The following is a 26,215-nucleotide window of genomic DNA, read 5'->3' as shown; positions in this document are numbered from 1 at the left end:
CAAACAGAAACTTTTTAGAGATGCTGCTTTGTGGATTTATCAGCTCTTAATATGCAGCGGGTCTGGGGGGTTATTTATTTATTTATTTGGCATGTGGAAGGTTTGAGTTGTGTAAGATTGCACAATTAAGTAATGGCAGAACTTAGAGCAAATGCTTATTACTGTTTTATATTTTTAGCTATAATGAACTTCTGTAAGTTCCAGATCCAACTGATGAGTTAATAGTAAAGAAAACATGATCATATTCTCTAGCTTTTGTTTAAAAAGTTCAGGTTCTCACATAGGGAAACACTGATGCATATTTTTGTTATTGTGGATGTGATGTGCCACCTACCCCCTGCCCCAAGCATCATCTGTATATGCAAGACAATAACCATTTTTTTTTTCTGTACTGTGTTTATAATTACAGTGGTTTGACATGTAAAGTAAGTGCTAGAAATGATGTGGCTTGCCTTACAACCGACCTGCTGGCTGCACTTGGTAAACTGGAGCCTGTCCTTATTCCCTTGGTTTTGGCTTTCCGCTACTGGGCTAGAGTAAGTTTATAAATGTCGAGGATAATTAAATATGCTTATTTCCTCTTTTTAAGTACTGCATACAATGTGATGTATAATATACCATGAATATGTTTTGTAGAAAAGAGCTTCATGCCTCTAGTTCACCTCTTACCTGAACAGCCCAGAATGAGACCAAAGATTTTGGTGTGAAACTGTAGATATGTATGAAACTTCCACTATTTTGTTACTAAGCCATCATGGTAGTTCCTTAAAGCTAGTTAATCGATCCTTGAAAAGCTGCTCAATAGAGCAATCAGGTCTTGCAAAATTTTTGCTGTTGAGGGCACATTGAAAAAAAAATTCACTTGCTCAAAAAAGGGTCTGTCATCATACCCTGCTGTGCTTCTTACAGACATCAACGCTGGTCACAGGAACCAAGTTACAGCGTTAGCTGTCTTTTAATTCAGTCCTGAAATTGTTGCCAGGCCATACTTGACTTACAATGTCTTGGCTTTGCTGAAAAATCAGTTGCATGGTTATTGTTGCTTGATTTATCAAATTGATTTTACAAAAATTCCTGTTTTGCAACATCTAAGTAGCAGCAGTAGAAACTACAAAGAACTGTTCAAACTCTAATATGTTTATTACATCTCTCTTGAGTTCCTATAGAAGACATCAGTATGAGATTACAACCAGATGCGTAGAATCCCCATCTCCATACGTGAGATAGCGCACAATAACAAAAGCCTAATGGTTGACTGAAATTCTAGATAGGAATATAAATGTGTCCCACAATCACAAAGTGTGATGAAACTGAAGAGAATAACATAAAATAAAATAATATAAATTAAGGCACTGTACAGTTTGCTACAATTTTGTCTGTATTTGGCATGACGTGACGACTGCAGTTTCTGAGATAAAGGATTTTCTGTTTCACTCTAGTATGTATCATGTTAATTTAATACTTGCCCTTTTCTAGTAGATTTTAAGTTAAAATGCTGATGTTACATCAGAAAAATAATGATTTATTCACTTGCAGCTCTGTCACATTGACTGTCAGGCTGAAGGTGGGATTCCTTCGTATTCCTTTGCCTTAATGGTGATATTTTTTCTGCAACAAAGAAAACCACGTATTTTACCATCCTATTTGGGCAATTGGGTAAGTGCTTTGATAACGTAATAATCTTATTGTTAAATTGTTGACGTTATTTCTGTGTTCTGCAAGATTATAAGATGTGCAGAATTCGATTGCCTAAGAAATTTGTAATTAGAATGCATTGGTACTTAATCCTCACACAGTTGATGCCTGATGATTCTGATGACTTTTAAAAAAAGGCAGCTGCTATAGCCTGCGCAGTTGTGTCAGGCCTTTGGAGAAAAGGCAAATATTTTCTTCGTTAATTCTCTGAATTTATTTCTCTGATTTCAGTTATTCTTGAGGGGAATAAATATCAGTGTCAGTGTTACCTTTGGTGAAAACTTCTGGTTGTATGTATTATATACATTCTTGTTTCAAAGCTACTTTAATTGTTGCTAGATTGAAGGCTTTGATTCAAAGAGGCCAGATGACCACCAGCTGAAAGGTATAGAAGAAGAGGAGTTTGTACGGTGGGAGTACAAACCACCAACAAATGGTGCAGCAAAAAACTCAGTTGGAGCGGAAAGTAAAACTAAAGTTGAACAACAGAAAGGTGGTGGTAAAAAAGTAACAAGCCTGGAAGTGGACAACCAAAGTAATGCAAAGGAGAAACACGGCAATGTAAGTCATGGCTTTATTTCACGGAATACCGTATTCTCTCTCTCATCCGTATTTTTTATGTTTAAACATCAATACTGGACAGAACTAGGAAAAAAAATGGGAATTTTCATTTCTTATTGCAGTTGAGCATTCTTGTCCATGTGTTTCAGTCTCTCTTAGCATTCAAAACCCCTCACCAAGTTTCACTGGGGCAACTGTGGTTAGAACTGTTGAAGTTTTACACACTGGAATTTGCTTTGGAGGAATACGTCATCAGCATACGGGTACAAGAACTCTTAACCAGAGAGAATAAAAACTGGCCTAAAAGGCGAATAGCCATTGAAGGTAGGGTCATACTTTTTTTTTTTAGTTCTGTATTCATCCTGCATTATTATTTTTATTTACCTAATACTTAGCGGTCTGTCACAAGACGTCTGGGCAATAAATTAAATCAATAATTGGAGGAGAAAGTAATAATTTTTTTCATACTTTGTCAGCTACTTAGTCAGTTTAAGGAAAAATTCTTTGTTTAATGCTACTTTTTGCAACTCTGGTCCTTGAAGTACAAAGTGTAAATTTGTCTCACTGTTTCTTACCATTCTGTTTTTATCTCTATCTGTTTCATTCTTTCTATAAGCTATTATTTATTCCTTTTCAATAATTCTGACACGATGAATTTTCAGCACCTCTAGCTGCATTTCCAAAAACTGCAATGTGTTTTGACTGTTACCAGCAATCAGTTTTTTTCCTCTGACTCTAATGCGGACTGAGCAGAGAGGTTAGCTCGGATCGGAGTGAACTGGCGCAAACCCATCAAAGTAACACACACACACCCCCACCCCCCGACACCCCCACCCCCCGACACCCCCACCCCCCGACACCCCCACCCCAGCACCCTCCCTTGTCCCTTTCCCTGTTGGTAGCTTTTCCATCCTGTGAAACTGAATGTCAGGTCATGGGCTGCACTTCAGGGCCTGAATATCCTGCCAAGGGAAGTACTTTTTTCAGGGAGTGAGACTGTGTGAATTTGATGATAATACACACCCTGAGGTAATGTATGTTGGGGAGAGAAAGAAAGAAAATTATTTTGTCTGTTACTTCTATATAACTGGAAGACATGTTTATTTCTGTTCCTCAGAAAAATATGTAAACAATACTTAACAGGAAAAGTCAGAGAGCGATGCATGCATTCTGAATTGGCCTTAAGAAGAGAGAAACTGCGTGTTTAAGGAGAGAAAGTGGGTGTTTAAGTAAGGTTAAGAAACCATTTCAGGTTATATTTTTATAAAGGCATAAATTGGACACTTCCTAGAGATGTTGATGAAGTAGCTTTTCTGTAACGTACATGAGGTGATGGAGAGGACAAGGAGAAATAGATCAGAGAGAATCACAAAGGCAGAGAATGAGTTACTAAAGGTATATCGAAGAACGAGTCAGGTATTAGAAGGGCAAGAAGGAAAAGTAAAAAGAAAAACAAGCAATGAATTGTTGAGGGACATGTTGAATAGTGGGTCTTGAGGTCATTCCTGTGGCTTTAATTTCCTCTCCTATTCTTTCTTCAATCACACTTAGACAGAGAGGCTTAAAACTTCATTGTATTTAAAATGGTATGTTTATTCAACATATGGGAGACTAAAACCTGTAAGAAGAAAGGGCAAATTATTAAGGAAGAAACAGGAAATAATTTCAAAAAGCAGATGGCATTCTGTTTCTGATACCTGCTATTGTTGGTCTTTTTGTGTTGTTTTTGTTTGTTTTATCGTTTTTTGGTTTTCACTTTTGCTTCTGGGTTTTTTTTAATGTTAAGCTTGTAACTGAAATTATGAAGTAACAGAATCTCAGTTTGATACTATCTTCCCAGGCAAACTTATAGCAACTATGCAAGTGCTCTTTTTACTTGGAAAACATGTTTGATGTAGAAATCGCTAGGAAGGACTAAGAATGAAACCTGGTGAGATTGGTTCATATAATCCTTATAACCTTAATGTTACTCTTGGAGAAATTACTTTCTTACGGAAAATGCAAATCCTTCTTCAGTGAAGGAAAAAAGTTCAGGCAGGCCTACATTTATTTTGCCTTTGTATGTTTATTTTCATTTCTAGTTTAGAAATTGATCATAATATAATGGTACGATAATACCTGGGGTTTTCTTTTTAAATAACACTATTTAAAGTGGTTCATGATAGCCAACCATTCATGGCTCACACGTGTGTTGTGTTTTGTATGGAAGAAGTCCAAAAAATCTTGTGGGCCCTATGTTCTCTAAGTATATCCAAACAAAATTCTGGATTGTATTATAAGAATCTCTTTTTAACTGCCGCATCATAACTTAGGTATTTCAGCTGCTTTAGTGAAATGTAGAAATTAAAGATTGCTAATGAAATTATTTCTTTTTCCTTCCTAGATCCTTTTGCACTAAAGAGGAATGTTGCACGAAGTCTAAATAGCCAGATGGTGTTTGAGTACATCCTGGAGCGATTTAGGACAGCGTATAAATATTTTGCATGTCCACAAAGTAAAGATGGGATTAAATCCAAGCCAGATACCAAGAAGAAAGAAAAAGGGAAAATGAATAGTAAGAAATCCACGAGATCTGAAGAGCCTGTAGCCAACTGTTGCCTTCCACAAGGGGAAAAAGTTGTAGATAAACAAAATATAGGAAGTGGATGTAACATACCAGAGAATGAACTTGAATGTAATGAAGTGGTAGAAACTGTAGCCAAAAGATGTACTTCCAAGAACATAGACTCTCTGCTACTTTCAACATTGGGCTCTAGTTATGACGAAGACAAAGAAGAAGCTTTATCCCCTATTTCTAACGAATGCTGTGAATTAAAGCAAAAATCACTTAAAGAGAGGGATGATTTAGAAATTTCAGTTTGTATAACTGAAGGTGAGCTAAGCCACCATTGTAACTGCAGTGAACATCAGCCCTATGACACAAATTCTAGTAATGATTTTTCTGATGCTGAAAGTAGACAGAGTTTGGTGACAGAGTCTTCTCAGAAGAATAAGTGCACTGGCACATCAGCTACCTCGCCCAACTGCAAAGCAATGGTGGAAGCTCATGATCTCAAAGATGAAGGCAGACTGTCTACGGAAGAAATGCATTACGTGTTTGATAAGTTTATTTTGACTTCAGGAAAGGTAAGCTGTGTATTTAAGCAGTGCTGGTCACATGTCCATAGCCTGTTACTTTTTAATCACTAAAACTAAGGGTGGATGGATGGCAGGATTTCCCCCCAGTGATTGTTTCAGTCTCTGGTAGCTCTGTCCCTTTTAGAGTACCTGTTGTTCAGGAGTAGAAAACACCAAACCTCTGTGCCATTTGGACTAGACAGTTTGTTGCCCTGTTTTATGCAAAGCTTTCTGGTTTCTGCCAAAAAAAAAAAAAATCCTGGTTTTTGGGTTTTTTTTGTTGGTTTTTTTTTTTTTGGTGCGTCCCCACCCCCCCCAGCCTAATTTCTTGTGTAATTTCCAGATGTTCTTGTGTACTGTGAAAACTAAATGCAGCCTGTTGAGAAGTGTTCTTCTGTTCTTTGCAGAGACTCTGTTGCTGTTCATACATTAAATGTTCTTGGTTGCATGACTTACGTGTCTGTTAAGAATAAAATTGTCTTTGTGCATTCTTTTTCTTTTTTCACAAAAGCCACCAACTATAGTATGCAGCATCTGCAAACGGGATGGACATTCCAAAAATGACTGCCCAGAGGATTTCAAGAAAATTGATCTAAAACCACTACCACCAATGACAGACAGATTTCGTGAAATACTTGATATAGTGTGTAAAAGATGTTTTGGTAAGTTGGAAGAGTGTTTATACTCCACCGTAAACTGCCATCTGTAATCTGGAAAAAAAATGACAGTAGGGCTCAATTACTTATTCCAGTAAATTCAGTGGGAAGAAGCTTTCCAGGTACCCTAGGCTACAAATAAATCAATATTTTTGTTTTCACATAATCCATGATTGTGATACCAAATTCTTGTAACAGATTTGAGAAACTAATACTATACAAGATTTTTCACTGGTTTGTAAAAAGTTACTAGTGTTCCCAGAAATTAGGCTCTGGGCAAAACTAGTTTGGGAGTTTGTCAAATTCTATGGCTTCTTTTGGAAAAAGCCCCTTTTGGGTGCTTGGTGAGTTAGCCTTGGCTGGGTGCCAGGTGCCCGCCAAGCCACTCCGTGTTTGAATAATTCCATAAAAATCAGACAAAAATCCAACAAAAATCAGTTGTTAGGAATAAAATCCTAACAACTCTAATGATATAAAAAAGAAAAACACATATTCAAAGAAAGTAAATGTAACAACAACAAGGTATCCAATACTTTTAATGAGCTGGAAAAGATTTTTGAGCTAGTTGAATGTCACATCTGACTGTGTTTTAACTTGTTTTTACTCAGATGAGTTATCTCCTCCTTTATCTGAGCAACAAAACAGAGAACAAATTCTGGCAAGTTTGGAAAGATTTATTCGAAAAGAGTATAATGGTATGTAACAGTAGGTAGTGATTCTTGATAATGCTTTCTTTATTCATGTTGTCCAGAGCACAAAGATGTAATTTGTCTCGTTGCTCGTTTTCCTTGCTTAAAGCAGCGGCATTTCTTTTCCCTCTGTATTGAAACCTATCTTGCAGACTTCTAAACTGAACATCCCTCAGTGCTATTCTGTGGAAATGTCCCTAGGGTGGAGGAAGAGCTGCAAGAGAATAATGCAGACAAAGGACTGTTGCAGTCAGGACAAAAAGAAAGTTTAATGTGCCCTGGCCAGTTGGGTTTAGCGTTAGCTGGGTCATGGGGCAAGTACTTGTTGCCTAGTCACCAGTGTTTATATATATTGTGCTATGTATATTTTCCAAGCGTTGATTTCAGTCAAACAGCTAAATGTATTTTTTTCAATTAGGAAGAAATTGCTTCCTTTACGTAATTTCACTTTCCTTCACAAGAATGAAAATACATTATAATATTTTGTTTCAAACACAAATAAAACAATTGGGAAAGAATGTTCCATAAAGTATATTAATCTTATTGCTTGCATCTCCCTGAACAGTATGTTATGGTTCCAGAAGCTTACTGATTGACGAAATTTACCTAGTCACAGGAAAAATATGCAACCAAGATAAAGTATGAGTGGAACCAGAAATATTGCTTGGACTGCATTGAGAGTAGCTCTGTCTTATCTGTGGGTTAAAGCTGTACTGGTGACTGGGTTTGCACAGTATTCTGATTTATTTAAAACAGGAAAGTGCAGTCACATACCACAAGATGTTGCACCACATTTAGAGATGCCATTTGATGGTTATAGTAACTCTGTAGCATACCTCACTCATAAAAATTACATGGGCTCTATCCTGTCTTACTTTCTATGAATAATTTTTAAAGTATTGTGCTTCCTCCTTTATCAAAGGTGACATCTTAGAAACGGCATTGTGAACTCTCTCTTAAAGTTAATTTTTTTTATGGGCACATGTCTCAGTTAAGCAATATTACATAGTAAGCACCTACCATTCAGCTGTAAAAGAATTTGTCTTTTTTTGGTCTACTCTTTTGATCAGACAAAGCCAGACTTTGCTTGTTTGGCTCTTCAAAGAATGGGTTTGGATTTCGGGACAGTGATCTAGATATCTGCATGACATTGGAAGGCCATGAAAATGCAGAGGTAAGAGTCCTGAAATTGATAAAATTTACTATTTTAAGTGGAAAAATTCTTTAAGGTTTTTTAATTCATTTAAAATTACACAGCATAGGTAAGATTTTGCTAGTAGCACATTGGCGTGTTGCACTCTGCACAATTGAAGCAAGACATAGCCTATTTTACTTTTTAATGCTCTATAAGCACGCTTTTAGTGTACTGTAGATGTCCATATAGAGAATATGATTCACCGATTTACATAAATTCATGTGCTGGCTTATTGCTTACTTCTTTTTGTACATAGGCTTTTCCTCTATGAAATACATGTTTGATAGTAAATGTGCTTGTTGGGATGGGATCCATGTTTCAACATCTGAAGCTGTGATATTTGTTTTTCCTAGAAATTAAACTGTAAAGAAATAATAGAAGGTTTGGCAAAAGTTCTTAAGAAGCATCCAGGTAGGTGTTTTAAAGTAGTGTTTGTTTTGTATTTACATTTACTATATATGTAGTTAATGGAAATGTTTTATGTACTAAAGTGTTGCTTCTCCAGGTTTGAGAAACATCTTGCCTATAACAACAGCCAAAGTGCCTATAGTAAAATTTGAACACAGACGAAGTGGCTTAGAAGGAGATATCAGTTTATACAATACACTGGTAAGCGTCTCTTTGTGTTTCATTTTGCATTTGAAGAAAGCTTTTTAATTCATTGTAACTTAAATAATCATTGGAGGGAATAATTTTGAAACCAGAATTAAAATGCTTTTGTGTGTTTGGGGTTTTTTTTCCTACATTATTTAAATTCGGTGGCCCACACTGTCAAGCCCAAGCCAAGTAGCTCTATAACCTGATGGCAGAGCAGTGTCATGGCACACAAAGCATTTTTGTGAATGCTCCTGAAACGCTGTTAGTGCCACATTCGCCAAGGCCTTTCTGCCATGATGAATAGAACATCTCGTCCCAGCTTACATCTGGCACAATGAAATTGCACGATTTCTTATGTAATGGGCTCACATTCACCTCTGGAGAAGATGCAGTTTGTGGAATTTGTTCCAATGTGAGTCATCTTACGGACTTAATTCTTTGCTGGTGTTTTCCAAGGTTCTTGTTGTTACATGTCAATAGTGTTCTGATTACACCTTTCAGTTACATTTGTGCAGGAAATGTTGCATGAATTTTATGGAATGTTGTCGTGGATTTTTGCCCTGCAATGGTATTATTATTATTATACATCACTTGTGTTTGAACTTGTGCAGATAAATTACATTGAAACACCTGTCTGATTTTTATTCCCCCCCCATCCCCAGGCGCAGCATAACACAAGAATGCTGGCCACGTATGCAGCGATTGATCCTAGAGTGCAATATCTGGGCTATACAATGAAAGTTTTTGCAAAGGTAATATAAAAAGAAGGTACTTACTTGTATAATACAGTGTTTTCTGATACAGCCACTGAGTTTACTTTTTGCTAATACCAACTGGAATGGACACAGTAGAATGCTATTAATATGAAGGGCACTTTCTTAAACTGAGTGTACTTATGCATTATTCATTATACAATAACGAATCTTAATTTTTTTGTAGTATTGCATACTACTGTATACATTCCAAAAATCTTACTGTAAAGAGCAAGTTTCCAAGTTGGCAGACATACACTCTTGAATGTATGTTGCATGGTGGTGACTTCATAGCTACACAAATACTCTGTGTTTAAGCAAAATCCTTCCTCCTCTGTTTGCATGGGCGGAAAAACCAGGAACAGCTGTCACTGCTGCTAATGTCGAAGGGATTCACAAATTACTGTTTTTTACAGACCTAGGAGGTTAAAAATGTGGTGTTTGTGACACAAGCTTGAAGCAAAAAGTAGCTTTGAAGCTTGTGCTCTAGAAAAGTTATACTGTAATAAGGCTTTCAAGCATAGTAAGGTAATTCACTGGTGTTCGTTTTATGCTGTGTTGTGCATGCTGGACCATGGTTTAATTAGGTATGTGTATGTATGCTAGCAAAATGCCAGGTATTGCCTAAGTTGCCAGTATGACATGGAAATGCTTGCCTATTAATTAATTATTTTTTAAAAAGGAAAAAAGACGTGAAACCAAAACAGTAAGGAATCATAGAAACAGCTCTAGTAACATGATTTTAGGATAATTAACTTCTACAGTATTGAAACCTGGACATCAGATGTGGAGGTTTGTTGGGATTTCTGTTTTGGGGTTTTTGATTTGTTTTTTTCAACTTGGCACATTATAAACTAAAAAAAATTATTTTGGCTCTGAAAAGCTTTTCTGTTCTTGTGTTAGTCAGTTTATGTTGTGGGTTTGCCAGATGGCACTTGACTCTAAGGACATTTGTTTTTCAGGCTTCATAAACCAATTTTTAGTTATGAGATGAATGTGTTTTCTGTTAGTGGTGGGGTTTCTGTTTGCTTTCTCACATAGTTGTTTGTCTTAAATAATAGAATGCAAATTAATTATTTTGTTTAAAATGTATTTTTTCAGCGCTGCGACATTGGTGATGCATCCCGTGGTAGTCTGTCTTCGTATGCCTATATTCTTATGGTTTTGTACTTTCTACAACAGAGAAATCCACCAGTTATTCCGGTTCTTCAGGAGGTAGGTTTTCAGAAGAAGAGGCTATGAAAACAGACGCACTGTTTGTTCAAGCCAAATACGAGAAGTCTGGGCTTTTAGGATCAGGGGAATGAATGAAATATGGGGCCTTTCTGCATTAGCAGGTTCCTAACTCCTGCTTGGTTTTAGTGGGTAAAACTTACCAAGAAAATTACAACAAAATCAGGAATTTTTTGGACCTAAGTTCTGCTGTTACATTTATTCTGGCATTTTGGTCTTATGATGATATTTATGTACTGAACATGATAGGAAAAAAAATGGCAGGTGGTATGGAGAGAAGGGAATTGTAATTATGAGACTTTGCCAGATGCTCTTGAGATGCGAGTCCAGGTCTTCCATCAGTTATTTTCAGAAGCAATACTTATTGCTCAACACCTTATCTTTAAGAGAAAAAGTTTATTTTATGATTTGATGAGGGGAAAAAAAAGATAACTCATGCTTTGGTACAACTTTCAAGATACTATTTTACATATGCCAGGAAACTTTATTAAGAAAATAACGTTCTGTACCTCCATTGCATGGGTGCGGAGAATATAATTAGTCAGCTATTTACCTCTTCCTGGATACACTCTGGAACTCCCAAGCTCTTTGAAAATTATCCCTTTTTGGCTTTTTTGTTGTCTGTGTGCAAGAGGAAAATTGGCTTAAGCACTGCAGTTGCGACTCAAGACTTTCTTGCTGATACTTTACTAGTGGTTGGGGGTTGTTATTTTATTGCCACCCTGAGAGTGCATTTAAATAACAGCGGAATTTCCCCTTGGCCTTGCTAAAGTCAAAATGTAATAAGAGTCGTATAAAGTTTCCTTAGAGATTTTGTGGGCAAGAGAGATGTTGGAATCTTGATGAGGTAATTCAGTTATGTTTTCTTAGTTGCAAAGAACAAGTAAAAATAAAATATCCAAATAATTGGAAGAGGCATAGCAATAGTGCAAAAAGACTTTCAACTTTTTACCAATGAGAAATTCTGCCTATATAAGAACTAATTGTTAAAACTAAAAGATTTATATTTTTGTGCTATTTCTTACAAAGCAAAATTGCAAGTCTTTTATGGTGACTTTGAATTAGAGTGCTGACTGTGTCCCTCTCCATTTTGGCAGATATTTGATGGAAAACAGATTCCACAAAGAATGGTGGATGGATGGAATGCCTTTTTCTTTGATGACATGGAAGAATTGGTAATATTCTAATTCCAGAAGTCAGTAAAACTTAAGGCTTGGTTTTTTATGGGAAAGTAATATATTTCTAACAGTGCAATATATAAAAGAGTAGTTAAACTTCCATATCCATATTATTATAACTTCCCAAATGAGTTCCTGTTTTGCTGAAATCAGTGTCTGCTTTTTCTTGGTTTATTTTAAATCATTTCTAAGTAACGTAAATCAGGAAAAATACTTTTTACTCTTAATAAACAGTCCAGGATTGAGGTGAGTGTTAACTGTGGGGGTTTAACCAAGTGAAACTGTTCATGGTAGACAAACTCATAATTAGAGACGTAGTTCAGGAGGAGAAGTCCTTCGGTGACTGTACCTGTATAAATTGTGTCTTCAATTGCATGCAGAAGAAGCGTCTGCCTTCTCTTGGGAAGAACACTGAATCACTTGGAGAACTTTGGCTAGGGTTGCTGCGATTCTACACTGAAGAATTTGACTTCAAGGAATATGTGATCAGCATCCGGCAGAAGAAGCTGTTAACTACGTTTGAGAAACAGTGGACATCCAAATGTATTGCCATTGAAGGTACTTATCGCTGAATTTTTGTTCCATTGAGGGGGGACTGATGAACGCTATTACTTGAGAATCTGTTCTCCTTCTTGCACAGGATCTTTATGTGAGGAAACTAAACATAAATGCCATAAATGTTTAAAAAAAGCATTGTTTGCAAGTCCTACAGCTTACAAAATGAGATTAGACTTCTAACTTTCGATATACATCAGTAACTTGCTCTTGCCTTATTGTGGTTAGTCACATATTTTTGAAACACTCAGCGTTGCTGCGCTATCATCTACTCTGTGAGTGAATTTGAAATGGAATTTTCTGTGTTGAAATAAAAATTTTTGTTGTGGCATATTTTTTCCAGTTTTGATTTGGTTTTCCCCCTTCTTTACACAGATCCTTTTGACTTGAATCATAATCTCGGTGCTGGAGTCTCTAGGAAAAGTAAGCTATTAGTGTGTGCTAATGGTTAACGTTTGCTAATTTCTAAAGTGTTGTGTTGTGCCTTTTCTTTTGTTTTCCAATAACTTTGTCTTTCTTCAATAGTGACTAATTTCATAATGAAGGCATTTATCAATGGGAGAAAATTATTTGGTACCCCATTCTACCCAACTGTTGGAAGAGAAGCTGTAAGTTTTCAGGTTTTAGTATGTTTTTTATGTTTCTTCATCCACTGAATTGATTCATGCAGAGCAAATCTCTTACATGTAGTTATCAATTTGGTATGCACAATATATGTAATTATGCATCATCTGCATAAAAGGTATAGCTTATTATTGGGTTCCTGAGTTTTATCTGAGTTCGTATTAAAATGTTCTTTGATGCAGTGACCGTGTTCTGTTTTGTCCTGTGCCTAATAAAATAGGACCTATTTTTATTGGGACTTTTGAGTATTACTCTGATACAAATAATAATAATAAAATTCTACAGTGTGGATGTAGTTAGCTGTAACTGACAAATGTGACCATATGTAGTATATATTGCTAATTAGTTTGGTTTTATTTAATTGTTTGCATACGTGTTCAACACAATGCTATAGTGCTTCTGGAAAGCATATACTGTGTGTTTGTATAGTGTTCATTTGTGTTCTGCCTCATCTCAGATTTTCACTCCACATTTTACATAAGGATAAAAGGCAGGACAGAAAGCAGCCTTAGTATGCAAATGAGCTGTCTCTTACATGAAGGAAATAATGCCAATAGTATTGCATAGTATTTTATATCTCCAAAGTGCCCAACAAAGGAAGAGTTCTCAGTCTCCTTCCTAAGCCAATGCCCTGTATGGCAGCTTAGTGGTACAGAGAGGAAACTGTAGCAAAAAGGTTCAGTAAATACCTAAGCCTACAGTAGGACTTTGCGCCTGAGCTGTGGTTAGGACATTTCTATTTGTATCTCTATTTCAGTCTTTCAGGCGAGATAAGTACTTTCACAATGTTTATATTGCTCAGAGGCTATAAACTGTGGCCTTTGCACTGACACACGTCAGAACTGCAGCTGTCCTTAGCAAATTCCAGGAGAGGGGAGTGACATAGGTCAGCGTGCAGATGCTCCGTCTGTTTCCCACCTGAGCTTTATTCTGTCCAGGAGGATATGATTATGTCATTTGGGAAGGGACATAGGCTGCTTCGGAAAGCATACAAGCAGTGACTCAGATACCAAAATAGATCATATGCAAAAAATTGCCCTCTGAAGAGCCTTTGGGGAAGTGGAAGATCGGCAGCTGGCTGGAACCTAGTTAAGCTCTTCTGCACATTCAGCCTCTGTCCCTAAGACTAAATACCGCATTTTAGCCCAAACTGCTCCACATCTCTGAAAAAGCTGCCATTATCTAGGGGAAGACAAGGACTAGGTACAATTTAAGAAGTAGTAAAATTCAGGGAACAATAGGAGATGAAAGCTGTCCATTTTTCTTTGATTTCTCAGTCTTCTAAGTGAATGGTTTATATATTGCATCTGTCTGATGTGTTTTGATAGGAATACTTTTTTGACTCAAAAGTACTGACAGATGGGGAATTGGCACCCAATGACAGATGTTGTCGTGTCTGTGGAAAAATTGGTCACTACATGAAAGACTGTCCAAAGAGGAGGAGGTAAGTAATATACAAAGCTTATGTAAAATCTTTGAGATTAAATCAGGAGAGATTTCGATATTTGAAATTTTAATGGAAATGAAGAATATGCTGAATTGCAGAGAAAATCAAAGCTTCGTATCTGATCTTCAGCTTCCCATCCTGTCTTTGCTTTTCTTAAGACTATTTCTGGTAATCTCTTTAAATCTTAGAGTGTTTATGCAAGCACACGCAGTAAAATCAACAGTCTGTAATATGTTAACACTTCTGCTTCATGATCTATCTGTAGTTACAGCTTACCTTAAAATTTAGATCACTGAATTATCTTTTTATAGCGTAAACATTCAGATGGAGACCATATTACCTGACAGCACCATTTGTAATGTATTAAAATGGACTTCCTGTAGTGATCATGTTCGGAAGACAGTGTTGAATTTGAATTACTCTGTAGATCTGATAACATACCTCTGCAAGGCAGGTAAAAGTTCATTTATTAAAATCTAGGAGTGGTTAAAATGTACATAGTTAACGGTGCGTTTCTGTAACATCATACCAGTACCAGTCACTTAGGGATCTTGCACTTGTTTGTTAATTACACTGAGGAGTTTTGCATCCAATACTCCTGCAAAAGGAGTCCCTAGAACATGCGGGTCAATGTCTCCAAAAAGAGTTTAGCAGGAATTGAGAGAGAATGTGCCCTCCTTGCATTTTTACGTCTTTGGATTTTTAATGACCCATTCAGTCTAGGTTGGCTGACTCCTTCTAAAACCTGTTGAAGCCCTGAGAATGCAGATTAAAGTCTGGGCTTTTTCATTTACCCCTTACGTTCAGTTGTGTGCTCCATAGTTCTTCAAAAGATTCTTGGTCTCTTCCTGCTGCAAAGTCCTTATTTACAGCCTGTTGTTCAGTCAGCAGAGCTCAAGATACATGAAACTGGACTGGGACCCTAAGGTCGCAGGTTGACTGTTTCTTTCAGTCACTCCCTTAACGCTCCTCATAAGCACTAGCACATTGAATTGCGTTACCTCTTCCCTTACGTCTGCCTCAGGAAAAGAAATTGTGATGTGTTCTTCACACAAACTGCTGCTACACAGAATCTCTCAAATTGTATACACAGCTGACAAAACAGTATTAATATTTAACAATCCAACAGATATGTGGAACCCGGCCTTTATTTCTTGTCTTGGTTCCTGATCACTAGTTCTTCTCCTGTTTGTTGTATTAGTACTGAGTGTTTGAAAGAGCCTCAGTGCTTTCTTTCACATCCTGTCAAGGCTCAGGATGCTAATGTACTCTCATAGAGAAATATGCCGTCTCCCTTCAGGGGGAGGTTATATCGACAAGATATAGCTAACTTGTTTTGCTTATATTCTGACTCAGTGGGGTTATTGCGCAAAACTACTCCCAAACTAACTGGCAGGTTAAGCCTACTTAACTGCAGGTGTAGTTCTGCACTGATACAGTCAGATAGCTTCCGGACAATAATGTGGAGTTTCGAAGTCCATTAACTTTATACAAACAGGTTGTTAACCAGCCCAGATTCTGAAAGCGTTTTTCTGGGATTCCTAAGATATTTGTATTCTGGTGCAGCTCTTGGTTATTTAACCATTCCCCTTGTACATACCAATATAACAACTCTACCAAGATTTTATTTTTTGTGGTTTTGTGATATTGCTAATAAAAATTATTATTCAGGTTGAAGAAAAAGGAGAATGAGAAAGATGATGAAAAAGAAGTGAAAGAAGATGATAGAGAAACAAGAGAGAAAAGGTGTTTCATCTGTGGGGATGTGGGTCACGTTAGAAGAGATTGCCCTGAATTCAAACAAACCCGTCAGAGAAATAATAGTGTGCCAGGTAAGTTAATTTATGTGTTAGTATAATTTTTAAGTCCTGAGATCCCTTCTCTCTAGGTTTCTGTACAGACCTGGTAATTATCTTAAAAAAATACTGTCTGCAACTAATGATTTTGGTCGTGGCAAATACAGCTTTTCATCTAAGTGTTGATTTTCTTCAAGGGGAGTAATGCCTCCTGAAGTACCGTCTTTGCATGGGTGGTAAAAATGTACTCAGCAGTAAGTATAGTGTACTTTAGGCTATTGTATTATTTGTCTTCCACTCACAGTGGGTACATTCAGGAGTAGTAATAATAGTAAAAATTGAATGCATTTCCTATTCCAAATGTTTCTCAAGCGTTAGCTAACCCTCCATCATCTGTGAGAGGTAAGTAAATGTATTCTCACCAAAAATCATTAGTCTTAAAGCAATACTTCCAAAAGCATACGGATGCATTAGAAAGCTAGATCCAGCTTTCAAATTAGTGTTAGTAATTAGAGACAAGTCTAATTGCAAAACCATTCAAATTAGGCCCTTAGGTGCCTGCAGTACTTGAAAAAGTAGAGAAAGCAATCATAAATCACCTTCAGGGAGAACCTTGCTGCTTTTCTCTATTCTGATAGCCTTTACTCTCTCTCTCTCTTTTTCTTTCTCTCTCTCTCTTTTTCTTTCTCTCTCTCTCTCTCTTTTTCTTTCTCTCTCTCTCTCTCTTTTTCTTTCTTTCTCTCTCTCTCTCTTTTTCTTTCTTTCTCTCTCTCTCTTTTTCTTTCTTTCTCTCTCTCTCTTTTTCTTTCTTTCTCTCTCTCTCTTTTTCTTTCTTTCTCTCTCTCTCTTTTTCTTTCTTTCTCTCTCTCTCTTTTTCTTTCTTTCTCTCTCTCTCTTTTTCTTTCTCTCTTTTCTTCCCCACCTTTGCCCAAAAGTTTCTGCTGTTGCTGTTTAAAATCCCACTACTTACAGCAATAGTGTGGAAACCTGTATAAAGTAGCACTCCGGCCTGATGGCAAAGTGAGCTTTGTGCTAGAATTTGTATTGCTCAGCTTTTGGGGTTAGCTGCTCTAGCTATTCATTTTGGCTGTTGCCAGTAGAGGGAAAGCTTTCCACTTAAACGAGAGGAAAGGTTGAAGTGATTTACCTACTCTGTGTCACATGAGAATTAAGGTATCACTGACTCCCAGTTCTGTGTTCATTATTCTGTCATGCATAACCTTGTGGTTTTTATTAACATTTTTGTTCCTTGATTAGGCACCCAGTTGGTCCGAAGCATGGTAAATTCACAGCTAGTGGCTGTGAGTCAGCAGCAAGTGGAACGGCCTTTGCGCACTAGACAGTCATCAGAATGTGTAAGTTCCAATTAGCTGTAGTGTTGAAGTAAGCAAGGTGTAGCAAGCCAGCAGTCTTGGGCCATGCTAGGAACAGGTTTGCACAGTCTTTTTCTCAACAGGTTCTGGACTTCATAATGACAACATTGCACTCTGCCAGTTAGTGAAACTTATAATTTAGTGTCTCTTGGAGAGTATATATGGTCTTTCAATATGGAAACTATGTAGATAGATTTCTTTTGAGATAGCTTGCAATTCTGAAAGGCCAGCTTCACTATCTTTGAGATTTAAGGTAGGATGCCTTTTGAAGGCTCTAGCTTAGTTATTCTGTCAATGTTCTGGAGTTACTAAGGGAAGTAAAGCATAGCTCGTTGTCAATGTGCTGCAGACTTACGTTTGTGACTACCATGATTCTTTGTGGTGTAAGAGAACTGTCTTAAGGGACTGTCATGAACAGGCAGGGTACACATATGAATCATACTTCAATTCAGATGCGATACCCAGGGATAAAGTCTGCCAGAACATGATAGAAGCACAGATAGAACAATGGGGAAATTCAGGTAGTTTTCTCTTAGCATTTTTTCAAGTCTCTATAGAACTAGATAAAGTATGTTTAACATGCTTCTAAGTGGAGATGGATAGCAGAGGGTATTTGAGCAAATACAGCTGGTGGCATTTAATGTTTTTGGAATACAGAATACAGCAGAAATTAATTAATTTTAAGCTGTTAGTCTGAGAAACATATGCCTGCTAATGAAGCTGGCAAGTAAGCAAACGTAGTGATCAGGGCTGCCGATCATTAGTGCTCTTTGTTCAGTTTACTACTGAATAGTGTATTCATAGTATAGAGTGTTTCCTAACTGATCAGCATTTATGGGAATGCTCCAGTAACAGAGACTTTATGACTTCATTTTTACTGTAATAATATGCTGTTAAGGAGGGACTGACACAGCCCTAACTTAAGTGAAGGGCTGAACTGCCACCATGCTGTCACACGACACAGGAGTATCCTTTTAGGAGCCTTGTATTTCTGCTTGGGGAAGTTGAAGCTGGACATGTGGGACATCTGTCTGACTGCACACACAGTCAAGACACACCACGCACACTGGATCTACTGCATGTGCATAGTCTTGTGTCATCTGGATATCATGGACTCTGTGTGTGTGTGGCATTTTTGTCATTTGGCCAGGATTTCTTGGTGAATATGTGCTGTCCAGGGATTGATTGAGGAGAATGGGAAGGGGGAATGTTAGTGTGGAGCAAGAGGCTGGAGCTTAACATTTCTCCTCTCTTGCTGCTGGCATGTCCAGTGCGTGCTTTTGGTGGTTTAGTGTTTGCAGGAAGGCTGTAGTCAGTGCATGTGCTCTATTTTTATAACATTTAAACTGTTAAACTAGTTGTTGTCTTTCAAATCCCAGGTTTTACCATCTCTTCCTGGTTTGATAGAAAGACATAGGAGGCACTGATACTGGAACAGTTGGAATAGCAGCAGGGAGCGATCCCAGCATCTGGGCTTCAGCTTTTGCCCAGGCAAATACACACAGTGTGCTGCTATAGGGAACGCTCTGAAAGGCTGGCACGGGAAAGTCCTACAGACCTCTGGTTATTGAAGAAAAGTGACTCCCAATTTAAATGGACAGGCGAGCAGTCATGGCTAGTGACAAGGTGCAGAGACCTTTAACTTCAGGTGTTTGACGGCAGCTGAGTTACTTGGAGCTTAGCTGTCTGCTGTAGTCTATGGAGGGAGACAAGCAGCTCTGGGGGAAGGTGGAGATACGAGGTTCAGGTGATCATCTCCAGTTCCGGTATCTGTCATTTGAATTTCTCTTTGGCGGCACCTATTTTATGCCATTGTCTCAGTGCTTAAAACCAGATTAGGTTAATCCAGACATTGGTAATAAATTTTGAAAGACAAACTGGGGAACTCTTTTCCGAGCCACCCCAGTTCTTGGGGTGCTTCTCTGCTTAGTTGCAATACCAAAGAGATGAAATAGGCTCATGCCTAGGGAAAGCTTTGTAAGAGCTCTGCAAAGGCTGTAATAATTGCTATTTCTGTGCCTTCAGCCATGGCCTAACATCGGGGTATGGAGGTTGAAACTGGGGTTTTGGGTTTCAACTTCTTGTTTAACAGATTAAATACAAATTAAGTAACTATTAGGAGCTTATTTTGGAATTACTTTAAAAAGTGGCTATAGTAATAAGAACCACTCGATTCAGAAGTAAGGTAATTTGTTAATGAGATTCGGGGCTGTAAATAAGTAGGGTGGGGGAAGACACGGATTAAAAATCGGAAACGTGTCTGAGGAGTCTAATGAAGAGCTTGGGGCTAATGTTTGCTCAGAATGATGTTTCTGATGGTGGGGATGGGCAACATTAACAGGCAAAATTATCTGATGGTAAAAATCAGTGTCAGTCAAACTGCACTTGTTTAAGCCAGCAGGAACTGGAGCACAGTATTTGGGGTGTTGCTGGGGAGTGCTTTGCCTTTTTTATGAATTGTCTAATGAAATAGGTGCTTATTAAAGAAAAAAACCACCATTATATAGCTAGTGAACTAATCAGAAATACATACTTTTTTTTCCCCTCCAGTCTGATTCGCATCAGTCATCTTACTCTCCACAACCTCAACAATTTACACAGAATTCCTCTCAGCCAGCCTCCATTAACCAGACTCAGCCACAACCAATATCCCAGTCTAAGCACGTTCCGCAACCACAGCAGGGTGCACAGCCACCCCATCAGGTCCAGCTGCCTTTGTTTAACTTTCCCCAATCTCCCCCAGGTCAGTATTCCACCTTGCATAACCTGGGACTACTTCAGATGCACCATCACCACCAAATTCAGCTTCCCAACACTTCCTGGCCTATTCATGGGCCCGTTATTCACTCTGCACCGGGTAACCCTCCTCATTCTACAAATGTTCCATTTTCTATGAGATCTGGCAGCAGCAGCACCGCAAATAACCAGAGCAGTGTAAGCTTGAATGATCCCAGTATCATCTTTGCACAGCCTGCTGCCAGGCCCATGGGAATCCCCAGCACTTCTCATGAGGGACACTGGCACAATCCTGTGACTCCAAACTCACTGGTGAACAATGGCACTGTGGGGAATTCAGGTAACTCTTCTCTGTTGTATCAAACCTCTCGCACTTTGTGTACAAACGTTAAATGTTACAGAAACAGCTAACGCTTTCAGCTTGTTTTATATTAAAAATACGATGCTTAAGAAACTAAGTCATTACCTTCACTGTCTTAACATTTCCATACGAAAAAAATTACGCAAGTTGGATTGTTGTAACTTCCGGGCATTGGTCCTGTCTGCCATTAACGGCTGTGCAACACATGAGAAATCATGCATTCAACTGAGAAATGTTCTAATAATTGTTTGAGTCTAAAGCCCATTTCTGTGAATATGCTTCTAAATACGGTTTCCACTTATGTTGTTGTATGGTTTATTAGATGAATGCTGAGACTGCAGCTACAAACTTAGAGACTGGCAGAATTATGGTTGTGCAAGTTGAATATCGCCTCCTTGCATTTAGTGCAACATGACATGGCATTCTTTTTTCCTGTAGTTTATCCTGCCGTGTTTAACTTCCTTAATCTCAATGTCATTTCCTGAAAATACTTCATACACGTTTTCTCTGCGACAAGTGAGCAACCAAAGCGGAGTACATTTGTATGTTTGAGGCTGAGAAAAATAGTATAGTAATTAAAGCCCATGCAGTTTTCTGTGCAACATAAAACATGGCAGCCCCTAAATTTCAAGTGATCTTTTAAATCATGATAATGATCTTTTGATTTATTCCGAGTGTGTAACTCTTATGTTTAAAAAAACCTATTTGTGGCTCATACAATATACTGATGCAGTTGTTCATCACGAGATGGAAATTTTGCATCTCCTGCACAGCCTTTCTCTGCACTAACAAGGTGATTGACAGCAACAGTAGATTTTCAGCTGAGGCAACAGTGTTGGATGAGGGATAATTCACCAGTGAGTTTCAGATAGTTGTTGAGATGCTGGAGATGTATGTTCCTCTATTCAGAGCTTAGTGGAGAATATATTTTAGAGGATACAGAAACTGCTGCCAGTGTGTGCTCTGTGCCTTCATTTTGTCCCTGCCTCTCCATTTCTGATCCGTGTGCTCTGTACAGGCTCGTCTGTCCCCTCCTCCATGTCCACATCAGCTATGACTTTTTCTCAGGCAGCTCCTTCCAATCCAAATCATTTTACCCAGGTAGCTGCCTTCTTTCAGATGAGCTCCCCGAATCCTAGTTTCTGCTCAGTTCTCCCTGAATGAATCCTGTTTCTCATCATGTAGTCACTCGGTCCCTGTCTTCAGTCTTTTTCCTTTTGCTCTCAGTTTGTTTGCTTCCACTCTCATTGCGTCTGCACAGGTTTTCCAGTTTTCTTGCGCTGTCAGTCACGGTATTTTTTTCCCTTCCATCTATTTCCAATCTCATGACACTCCTTTTCCAAGTTCCTAGTCCTCCCATTTTTCCCTCTTTATATTTTAATCAGTTTTGTTTCCTTTTTGGCTTAGCAGCCATTGAGGTGGGGTCACTGGGTAGGCGCACGGTAGAGATGAGCTCTCTGCTCTCTGTTGGAAACCTGCTTTCATACTTCCTTGGGACAATTTGGGGAACAGTAAGTTTGTGGAAACTTGTTTTGGCTCACAATAATTTCGAGTTGGAAGGAGCAACTTTACTTCCTTTGCAGTAGACAACTGATCAGAAGTAGTATCATTAGAAGTTTCAGACAGAAAACTTTTTTTCATGCTTACTCCAGAGCCATGCTTCATGTTTTATTGTGTAAAAGTTACTATTCTTTTTAAATGCCTAGCTTACTTTTATTTAATGAAAGTCTGTCTGCAAGTTTGTTTGTTTGTTTGTTTTGTGATCCTGAAGGGGAACTGAATTATTGACAAGGATAGTTACTTAAATGTATTTATTTTTAAATGTACATTGTTCAAGTTGTTAAATAAGCAGGCATTGGCATGTCTTAAAAAATCGGGAGCTACGAACAAAAAGAGCAGAAATAATAATACAGCGTTCGGCATCAACTGTTGTGTGTCCTGCCTCCTTGGATGCTTGATTTCTCATCCTTAATGCTGCAGTAATACTGGATTTGTAAATGGAACAGCTTTCAATTTATGTACTTACTTCAAAAGTTTTAATTTTTCTTCCCAAAAACCAATTTTAAGTTGGTCCGATGACCTGTGTGTCAGGTTTCTTAAGCATACAGGTATTAGTGGAATTCCAGTGTACACCTTCTGAGAATTATTTCTTGCCGTAGGATACTAGCTTTCATGTTGCAGCTACATCGGTGATAGCGAATAACTGTGTGGAATCAGCTATTAGTAACATTGTTCGGACCTTGTATTTTTCATCATGAGAATGACATAGGAATAGTGAAATTGTAGGTCTTGATATTAATACTGATTCATCCTCTGTCCTACCCTCCCCCCCCAGTAACTTCTATTATAGTGAATAATGGAGTAATTTAGGTGGTAATTTTTATTGGTGTATATTTAAAAAAAATAATAAGAGTAGCACATCAGACTAATCGCATTAAGTCCCCCGCAAACTGTTATTTAAGATGTAAATTGTATTTGTGACTTACTGTTTAATTATTTCAACTTGCAATGTGCTTTTCCCTTTCAATTGAAAAATAGATCAGGGTTTCCAAGGACAGTTTGGTAAAATGAACCCTCCTTCTGTCCCTTGGGACCATGGGACCCCTACCCATTTTCCTCTCCTCCGAGGAGCGTGGCCTTACAATATGCCTCAGAACTACATGCAGCAGGGAAATGCCAGCTACCCACCGAACAAACCTTTCTACCCTCAAGGTACTAGAACTAGTATATGAATCAACAGCTCATGCAACATGTCTCTTTACTGTCTCAAAGGCTTTAAAAGCCAAGGAATCGTGTTTCACTTGCTAGGCTCCCTGGAACCATAATGAATCCAAGAGTCAAATCAACGCTTCAGCTTCCTGTATGGATGGATGAAAATCATTGTGGGAGGGAAGGGGTTAAATCAAATTGTGAATTCTGAGCCAATTTGCAGTCTGTTGCACGTCTAAACTCTTTCTCCTTCGTTGCTGCAGTCTCACTGGAGACCCACCTCTGCTTCAGTAGAGGTTTAGATGATTTGCCCGTGAGCGTGTTAAGAATATGAAGATGTTTTTGTCCTAATTCGTTTTATTTGGCTTTTGTACTTTGCCTTGTGGAATGACTTTACACACAGAAAAACTTGCAAGAATATAGAATAATTCAGGTTGGAAGGGGCCTCTGGAGGTTTATCTAGTCCAACCTGCCTGCGGTCAAAGCAGCACTAACTTCTGAGTTGGATCAGGTTGAGTTATTGAGGGTGCTTTGAAGGACTGGCTTTATCTCAACTCTTTCTGATGCTATAGAATGGTAAAGGTGTTCAGCATCTGGGGAGGATTGGGAACGACTATAGGAAAAAGACAGTTGGCTCCACTAAGAGAGAAACTATGCCCAAATCTTAACTTGGAGGCTTTGCAATTACTGTGTTGCTGGATCAACTGGTATAAAATGAGAGATAGTGGCACCAAATCCTTTTTTCAAAATCTAATTTATTGGCTGTAGCGAGGTTTCCAAGTGAGACCCATATTTAAAAATCCTGAACCTATTTTTGTTCAATAATTAAAGTAATACAACAAAATGATGATTCTGAAGGAATTCTGGAGATACAGTTGAAGTAATACTGTATTGTCCCATGAAATGGGTTAGTTGTACAGATAGCATGCGTCAGTCTAGTAAATGCCTTTATTTCTAAGTAAGATTAATACATTGAATATAGCCAAGCACTGTTAAATATATTGAATTTGCTGAAGTAATTGTAATCCATTTTCTTTTAGCTGGTCCACTGATGCAGAGTAACCAGCGGTTCTCGCTTCTGTCTCAAGGACACCCACACTTGAATCTGAATTACATTCAACAGAAAAAGTGAAATTTAATGGGATTGTGGGTGGGTGGGGGGTGGGGGGGGAGGAAAAAAATTCAGGTTCTGATTTAAAATCTTAATGCAACATGTTTAGATACAAGATTATTTAAGACTGTTTTTAAACTGTATCATTTGTACATAGATATGAACTATAGTTTTTACTAGTATCACAAAACTGAGTGATACAAATTTCATCTATTTTATTACCCTATTTTTAAGGGGAATTGTGTTTTGTTTTATCTTGATAAACTGTAAAGAGAGAGAATTTTTAAAATTAAGTTCTTTATTTTCTATTAGCTGTATTCATACTTTGGTTGCTTCAGACTTTATATATATTGTTCTAAAAAAATAAAATTAGAAGGGGATTTCATGTGTTTAAAAATTTGTCACTTCTATTCTTTACAGAACTATGTAGTGCCAAAAAACTTTTTAAAAGAAAAATAAAACTTCAAAAAAAAGGACATAAGACTTTTTCCTCTTCCCTATTTTATGCATGCTTGCATTTAGCTGTAATTAGGAAACCAGAATAATAAAAACAGCTTTAATTTAATTATCCTAAAGAAGAAATGAAAGATGAGCAGCTTTAACGAGGCATACAGTCAGTGTACGCCTTTTTTCCCTGTGCCGGTGTCATTGCATGTGCTGCTTACAGCCACTGTGTCTTTCTTGGAAAATACTTGATTTGAGGGAAGAGCACACCTGCTTTTCTGTTCATAAACTTTGCAAAATACTATGCAAATACTCTAGAAAAATCAGTCTCTACTGTGAAGTAATTTTAAAGAGTACCTTTCATAAAGTCATTTGGCATGCTATTTTCTGTGCTGTCAGCACTCATCAAGCAATAAATGAAAATATCTAAGCCGTAAATGCAGTGTTCAGGAGACAAACGCGCCAGGCCCTGTTCCTGAAGCAAGACTATGAATAAAGGAATGGTACACAAGGGGTTTAACACAACACAAATTAATCCATAATTTAATGTACTAAAATGAGAACTGTAACTTGAGTAGGAGATTATATATTCTTAATTTGAAAAACAGGGACTTACTGAATGCTGTCTGATACCACCATCAGAAGAAGCGTATCATTTGATATGCTTAAGGATGATTCACAGAATCACAGAATGGTTTGGGTTGGAAGGGACCCGAAAGACCTAGTTCCCCGAGGACCCACAGCTGTATCTTAACAGGTCCCATGGACTTGTGCACCTTGAGGTTCCTCAGATGGTCTTGAACCTGATCTCCTATAGTGGGTGGTCCCTTATTCTTCCAGTCCTTTCCTTTGCCTTCTGTGACTGGGGCGGTGTGGCTAGAGCACTTGCTGGTAAAGACTGAGGCAAAAAAGTTGAGTATCTCAGCCTTGTCCATATCCTGTATGACCAGGTCTCCCATTTCCTTACAGAGAGGGCACACATTTTCCCTACTCTTCCTTTTATCACTGACACACCTCTAGAAGCTTTTCTTGTTGCCCTTGACATCCCTGGCCAGATTTAACTCTTATCTGGGCTTTAGCTTTCCTAACCCGATCCCTGGCTGCTCAGTTTCTCTGTATTCCTCCCAGGCTACCTGTCCTCACTTCCACACGCTGTAGGCTTCCTTTTTCTGTTTGAGTTTGCCCAGGAGCTCTTTGTTCATCCATGCAGGCCTCCTGGTGTTTTTGCCCCACTTCCTCCTTGTTGAGATGCATCACTCCTGAGCTTGGAGAAGGTGATCCATGAATATTAACCAGCTTTCTTGGGCCCCTCTTCCCTCCAGGGCTTTATCCCACAGTACTCTGCCAAGCAGAGACCCGAAGAGGCCAAAGCCTGCTCTCCTGAAG

General features: G+C 38.2%; 1 protein-coding gene across 8 annotated transcripts in view; it reads left to right on the top strand.

Moving 5' to 3' along the window:
• Window positions 1-24,782, top strand: part of TUT4 (terminal uridylyl transferase 4) — a 48,089-nt gene extending 23,307 nt beyond the window's left edge. For 6 of the 8 annotated variants that reach the window (XM_074598701.1, XM_074598698.1, XM_074598699.1 and 3 more), the window contains 22 exons: window positions 410-536; window positions 1,537-1,656; window positions 2,035-2,256; window positions 2,406-2,580; window positions 4,640-5,382; window positions 5,885-6,035; window positions 6,638-6,724; window positions 7,789-7,892; window positions 8,267-8,324; window positions 8,419-8,522; window positions 9,173-9,262; window positions 10,364-10,477; window positions 11,593-11,670; window positions 12,054-12,231; window positions 12,604-12,651; window positions 12,754-12,836; window positions 14,181-14,296; window positions 15,971-16,131; window positions 17,353-17,450; window positions 20,019-20,544; window positions 23,104-23,277; window positions 24,315-24,782. In XM_074598701.1, the coding sequence (XP_074454802.1) occupies window positions 410-536; window positions 1,537-1,656; window positions 2,035-2,256; window positions 2,406-2,580; window positions 4,640-5,382; window positions 5,885-6,035; window positions 6,638-6,724; window positions 7,789-7,892; window positions 8,267-8,324; window positions 8,419-8,522; window positions 9,173-9,262; window positions 10,364-10,477; window positions 11,593-11,670; window positions 12,054-12,231; window positions 12,604-12,651; window positions 12,754-12,836; window positions 14,181-14,296; window positions 15,971-16,131; window positions 17,353-17,450; window positions 20,019-20,544; window positions 23,104-23,277; window positions 24,315-24,406 (3,649 nt within the window). In that variant the 3' untranslated portion in view covers window positions 24,407-24,782. The remainder of the gene's footprint in view (window positions 1-409; window positions 537-1,536; window positions 1,657-2,034; window positions 2,257-2,405; window positions 2,581-4,639; window positions 5,383-5,884; window positions 6,036-6,637; window positions 6,725-7,788; window positions 7,893-8,266; window positions 8,325-8,418; window positions 8,523-9,172; window positions 9,263-10,363; window positions 10,478-11,592; window positions 11,671-12,053; window positions 12,232-12,603; window positions 12,652-12,753; window positions 12,837-14,180; window positions 14,297-15,970; window positions 16,132-17,352; window positions 17,451-20,018; window positions 20,545-23,103; window positions 23,278-24,314) is intronic. The other 2 variants (XR_012588835.1, XM_074598704.1) reach the window with 2 other exon arrangements.
• Window positions 24,783-26,215: the final 1,433 nt, after the last annotated feature.

Source organism: Larus michahellis, chromosome 8 (genome assembly GCF_964199755.1).
Source record: "Larus michahellis chromosome 8, bLarMic1.1, whole genome shotgun sequence".
In the NCBI taxonomy this organism is placed as follows: Eukaryota; Metazoa; Chordata; class Aves; order Charadriiformes; family Laridae; genus Larus; species Larus michahellis.
This window is presented reverse-complemented; position numbering and strand designations above follow the sequence as displayed.